Source organism: Polypterus senegalus, chromosome 3, assembly GCF_016835505.1.
Source record: "Polypterus senegalus isolate Bchr_013 chromosome 3, ASM1683550v1, whole genome shotgun sequence".
In the NCBI taxonomy this organism is placed as follows: domain Eukaryota; kingdom Metazoa; phylum Chordata; class Cladistia; order Polypteriformes; family Polypteridae; genus Polypterus; species Polypterus senegalus.
This window is the reverse complement of record NC_053156.1, coordinates 107,690,443-107,696,442: the sequence shown is the minus strand read 5'-3', so window position 1 is coordinate 107,696,442 and position 6,000 is coordinate 107,690,443. Positions and strand designations below refer to the sequence as shown.

The 6,000-nt window shown below is 36.5% G+C and overlaps 1 protein-coding gene across 2 annotated transcripts in view; it reads right to left on the bottom strand.

Moving 5' to 3' along the window:
• Positions 1-3,547: 3,547 nt before the first annotated feature.
• Positions 3,548-6,000, bottom strand: part of slc18b1 (solute carrier family 18 member B1) — a 61,284-nt gene continuing 58,831 nt past the window's right edge. The window contains exons 13-14 of one of the 2 annotated variants that reach the window (XM_039747758.1): positions 4,903-4,949; positions 3,548-4,153 (exon numbers count right to left, since the gene is read on the bottom strand). In XM_039747758.1, the coding sequence (XP_039603692.1) occupies positions 4,090-4,153; positions 4,903-4,949 (111 nt within the window). In that variant the 3' untranslated portion in view covers positions 3,548-4,089. The remainder of the gene's footprint in view (positions 4,154-4,902; positions 4,950-6,000) is intronic. The other variant, XM_039747759.1, reaches the window with a different exon arrangement.

Below are 6,000 nucleotides of genomic sequence, written 5' to 3'. Positions count from 1 at the left end.
CCAATTCACCATCAACAGGAGGTAAATCGCCGACTACCTTCTCGTCTGAGTTTCGCCACAGTGGTACCCCTTAACCCAAAGCAGTCCACAAAACATAGACTGGAGAGGTGGCGAGAAACTGACTGTAGCCCTCCCAATGAAGCTCTTCCTACACCTCAAGAGCATCTACCCAATGGAACATCCCTCTCTAGGAAAGATTGGGTCGCGCTTAACTGAGCTAGGTCAAAGGTGGGCAAAACAAGGGACAACCTATTTAGATGGGGCCTTACAACAAGAGCTGAATGTCCCTGTGGTGAGCCCACCCAAACAATTGACCACATTCTCCATGAATGTTCCCGAGGCCCTACATGTTCTGATGAAGATCTTAAGGATGCTAATGACGCCATTCATACCTGGATACGGCAGTGGCGTGACAACATATGATGATAATGACGATGATTGGAAGGACATCTCCACTCCCTGTTTAGAACTTCCTGGATTTGTCAGCAGATGCCTTCATATGCCTAATCCTACATCGCCCCCACCTGGCAATTACTTGAAGGTTTAGCGCATTAATTTGCCCAACTGTTCTGAGCTTACAGCTACTCCAATAATTTTAGGAGCAATCTTAGATTTAGCCTTGGTATTCGCTAGAGTTAATAAACAACTAAAACAGAAGTCCAATAACATGTTTCCATTCAAATTCAGATTAGATAAGCCATTCCCTTCAGGCATCTCTGTCATATTCATAACTGTTGAAGCCTCCACGTAAGACCAGAAGATGGTATCCCTTTAAATATTAAATCCATGGTCCCTACAAAAGAACACACTAAATGTCTGTATTCACACAAAGGTTTAGTCTCTGCAACTCAACCCTGCATTGTGATGACCTTCTCTCCCACCAGAACGGGACCAACACAGGGAATTGGGTGGCTCCCCACATATGCCTGGGGCAATCCCATTGGATTGGAAAATTCATATTAAAAAGGGAGTAACAGAGCCTACTTGGTCGAGACGCCTGCTTTACTTCCAAAGAGACCTATATTTTATTGCCTCCCAGAGTAGTCACAGAACTAATTAATCCAAGCATACCCATCTGTTTTGTGACACACGTTTTATTCAAATCCATCTGTTTAGTGGTTATATATCAACTTCACCCTCTTCCAAATTGCAGGTTAACTGACTCACTCATGGATGCGGAGAGACTTTATAGTGAGGAGTGAACTTAAAGCCTTGTAGTTTTCAGTCCAACACTGTACTGACTGGTCCACATTACCCATAATTGACATTTTGTACCTACCTGATTTCAAATTTTCCCATTTACCCCATTGGTGACAAGAAGCCAGAGCTCCAGAGGTCTGCCCTGGACACCCCAGCAGATCTCAGCAGAATATGTACACAAATCACAGTGAAGGAGATTCAACATTCGAAGTGACTGTTTTTTTTTTTATTTTAGTTATTTCCAAATATGATTATTATTCCAATAATTTTCTAAAAATGTATTTAAAACTTATGCCAGGCATTAGATAGGAAAAAATCAGTTTATATCAAGTGAAAATACAAATGAATAGAAATCAAAAAACAAAAAAATGCATTTCATATGGAATGAGTCTCCATTTATATTCACAATATACATAGGCTAATCTTTAAAAGATTAAATAATGTTACACATTGAGTTAAGTGCATTACTCTCAATAGAAATTATAACTGAGGCAGACCTTATACTTCTACTTAGTACTTCATTTTTATTTCATATTTTGTAGACTTTGTCATTAATGTCCTACTAAAACTGTGCTTTGAGATAAATAATGAAGAAATTGAATAAACAACAAAAAGTGAAAGTGCATAAGATGAGTTAAAAAAAAAAAAGCCAAATATACAGTATGTGTAGCAGGTCCATAAATGTGAATTGTGCGGCTTTAAGGATCTGTGGTGTCCTCTCATACTTGTAAAAGGCAACTTGGCCCATATGTGTTTTAACTTGAACACATCGTCTGCCAAGTCCTGACGCATTTCTGACGATAGAGCAGCTTCTAGCAGTGCCACCTTATTTCCACTATCTGCTTGGAAATACATGAGGAAAGCAATGTGGCAGTGCGCTCCTTCCGTACTGCATAATCTTTTGACTTCTAAACATGTGAATTCTTTCATTGCAAAATTTTACTATTTAAAATGGTACTTTGTGTCCAGGTTATGGGCAATTCTACTGTGTGTTACTGCCTGCCACACCAGCCTCCTGCTGAGCTGCACTTTCCAGACCCTCTTATGAGGCTTCAAGTGAATCTTTTTGCGACATCACAGTTGGGCTTGGAGGTTCGAGACGATAGGGGATGGAGCTGCGATGGGCATACAGCCGATCTGTTACAATACACACAGATCAAATAATGCTATATTGACTCATATATCAGGCTCAGTTTAATAGCAGCTTCAACTTTGGGTTACACAGAACTGTCAAACTAGCATGTAATTTCTGGACCTGCTACATATCTGCAGCACTCTTACTTAACACCACAATATCAAAATGTTCTAATATGGTGTACACTAAAAAGAGAACCTTTGCTTCAGAAATTTCAAATGTAAACATATTTTAGTATAAAACTTTAGTTAAAAGACTGATATTTTCCATTATCCTTTACATAAATAGTTAACTTTTAAATACAAATATAAATGCACCATAATATTGTCTAATTTTCATTAAGCTGACTTGTATAGACAGTAAGGCACTACATAAGAATAATATGTTTAATAAGTAAACAGCGAAGTTTAGTTTTTGTGTTGTAACAGCAAAGTTATTGTGCACCTGTATATAAGAAGAAACATCCGATAGCTTCTCAGAATGCTGGGAGATGATGGTCGTGACTCACGGATAAGAGGCTGACTTGGGTGCTCAGTTCACATTAGGAACTGTGAGCTACTCTGAGGTAACATGATGCTAATTTGTGAGATTACGAACATTCACATGACAGGGACTTGCATGAATATCTAGATGCAGATTATTGATCACACATGACAAAACATCTTTTGGACAGCAGTCTGTTGTGGTCACCAGCCCATGGCATTTATGTGCTTCTTATTATAAGCATTGAGAAGTATGTTATGGACATCCTCGGACATGACTATATGTTGAGTGTTCACCAGGCAGTGATAAGCAGAGCTTACAGGAAGAAATTTGACAACATACAAAACTCCTCCTGCACTGGTCTTGGAAAACCTAATGATAACAATTAATAACTGCTATATTTCAGATCCAAAAATCCATAAATGATATGACAAGAAACTACCTTCTTGAGTCAGTCATGGAACTAGGAATGGCATTTGTCCATTTCCGTAATTAAATGTTTTCTTTCCAGCTATGAAAAGTTAAGATAGCAGCTGATGTTGTAAGAAAATGATTTACATTAAAAAAAAAAATAAATTCAATAAACATGTCAGCACTAGATAAGTCATTCATTGTGCATTCTTAAGCAGAATGAAGGATGAGCTCAATGTCACATTTTAAATTTAAGCACCACTGCCTAAAATATATATAATTCTTGAGCAGTACCATCCCTATAAATATACAGTAAATATATATATTAAAAATGCCTATTTACATTATTATTATTATTATTATTATGGAGCACTCTAGTAAAATCCTGCAGTTCTCCTATACTTAAGAACAGTTAGTAATGCTCTCCATTGCATTATTTATATTCAGTCTTCCACAGGACATACTGATCCTTAGACTACGTGCATGTAAGTTTTACAATGTCTTGATCAAATCAGATAGCTTTTTAGAATATCACACTCAAAGTTGTTTGCTAGTTTGTTGTTTTTCCTTTCAGCGACATTTATATAATACTTTGAATTCTTATTTAGTATGCTTGTGCTATATTGACAGCTTTTAAAATTCTGTTTTCCACATCATTTCAGAGAGCATGATTTTTTACCAGGTTCATTCTTTTTAACATTTTACATATAGTAGGGACCTACTAAACTCAGATATTTCTTTGTCCTTATTTAACAGTCTTTTTCATTCTTACTTGGTTCAGAAACGCAATCACATTAAAATAAAGAGAAAACTAAATAAATTATCTAAATGTAACTATAATATCACAATTGTTTTAAAAATTAAATGTGGTTGGAAAGTAAAGGCGCTCTTTCTTCATTTTCTTCAATACTTGCAGTAGCAGGTCTACGTTAAAAAGAAAGAAAAAAATAAACATAGAGTGAAAAGCAGTTTTGAGAATTTGTAATTTACCATGACATACTAATGATGCTGCTATGAAGATGCACCTCAACACATTATCCCTCAGTCAGATCCTCCACACTTCCTTCCTCTCTGATATTAAATGGTCTGTGCAACTTACTCCAGCATTTTATAAAGACCACCAATTAATAGACTGTTTACATCATATAAGCCCATTAGAAAGTTGAATTCTTCCAACACCCTGTTGCAAAACCCCGTAACTGAACTCTTGGCAATGCCAGTCATTTTTGTGGCTTTCTTTTTTTTTGCCTTGAAGTTAATAATCCACATGGAAGTCTTGAACTGTAACAACTAAGCCTTCAGTTAGAAGTTTCATCAGTGGCTGCTATTTACTAAGGTGGTAGTGCCTCTACAGCACTGTATGCCTACACTGCTATCATCGAGAGAGTATCGATTCTTTTCTGAATTATCATTTTGTCTGTCACTTCTATTTTTACTTGTAGTTTTAAATTGTATCTCTAACTGATTTGAAAAGATCATGTTCATTAGACTTCTAACAATATAAATCACACAATTTAACAATAGGTATTTGTGTTTTATTGGTCCGATTAGTTTGTACATACTGTATAATGTCCTTATTCTCTGTATATGCTGGTGATACAAAATACAAAATAAAACTTAAAACCATTTTCAAAGATTAAAAATTGAAAAAACTGAAACAAACGTGCACATACCTCCTGAAGCAAGGCTCTACAAAGTAATAGATTCCTAAAAAAAGCACCTAAAAGAAGACCACAATTCAAGTTAATAAATATTATATGCGTGTGATTTACAATGAGTAGCTGGATAAACAGCCTTGAATGTACGCAGATTCACCTGAACCACTGAGCTATCAAAGCAGGACTACTCTAAAATGAAGCAGGGTCACACTACATGGCTTGACACAATTTCTAGTCAGAGAGCATGTCAGATTTAACAGGTGCAGGTGCTGTTACATAGTTGTAGTTACATATCCTGATGTTTTATTACATTTTGAAAGTACAGATATAATGTAACTATGTAAGTACACTTGTTTTTGGATCAGTGATAAATTGTTACATTGTAATTATATAAACTGTGGAATAACAATGACAACTGAGTAATTAACTATAATGTTACTTTGTATTACACAGTAAGTACGGAGTAATAACTCATAGTTACACTGTACTTATGCAGGTAATTACATAGTAGTTACAGTGTAATTATGGACACATAATGTAAAGTGTTACCAAAAAAAGTAAATCACCAAAGGCACATTAAGCACAACATATGAACAACAGCTTCTTGATTTGTCATTAAATACAACACAAGTTATAATGTTAACATCTAAGTATTGTGGCAGCACGAATGTGACCCATTTAATTTCTGTTTCAATCGAAGTGCCGAGTGTAGGGCATCTTTGTCTTAACGATCAAGATGGTACTGCCTCCCACTGCCCGCTGTAGGTGCAATAAGCAGTGCAATGACACACTGTAAAGGTACCCAACAAATATCACCCCTAGGTGGCCAATGGAAAGACTGTACAGGATAGTTTGGATGCATGAAACATGAGGATGTCCTATTCCACTTAACTCTTGTCACGAATCACACCAATCCAACATTTTTCTTCATAAATACACCCAACATAGCCTCCAATAGGACATTGGTCTAATGTAAGGGATGCAGCCGATCCATCAGGAGTGTGATCATGAGACGTCAGGATCTCAGCTGCTGCTTCTGTGGTAAATATTCGGCCAGTCGATTGACTGTATTCACCAGACACCTGACTGACTTTGAGTCTGCCATCTTCTCTA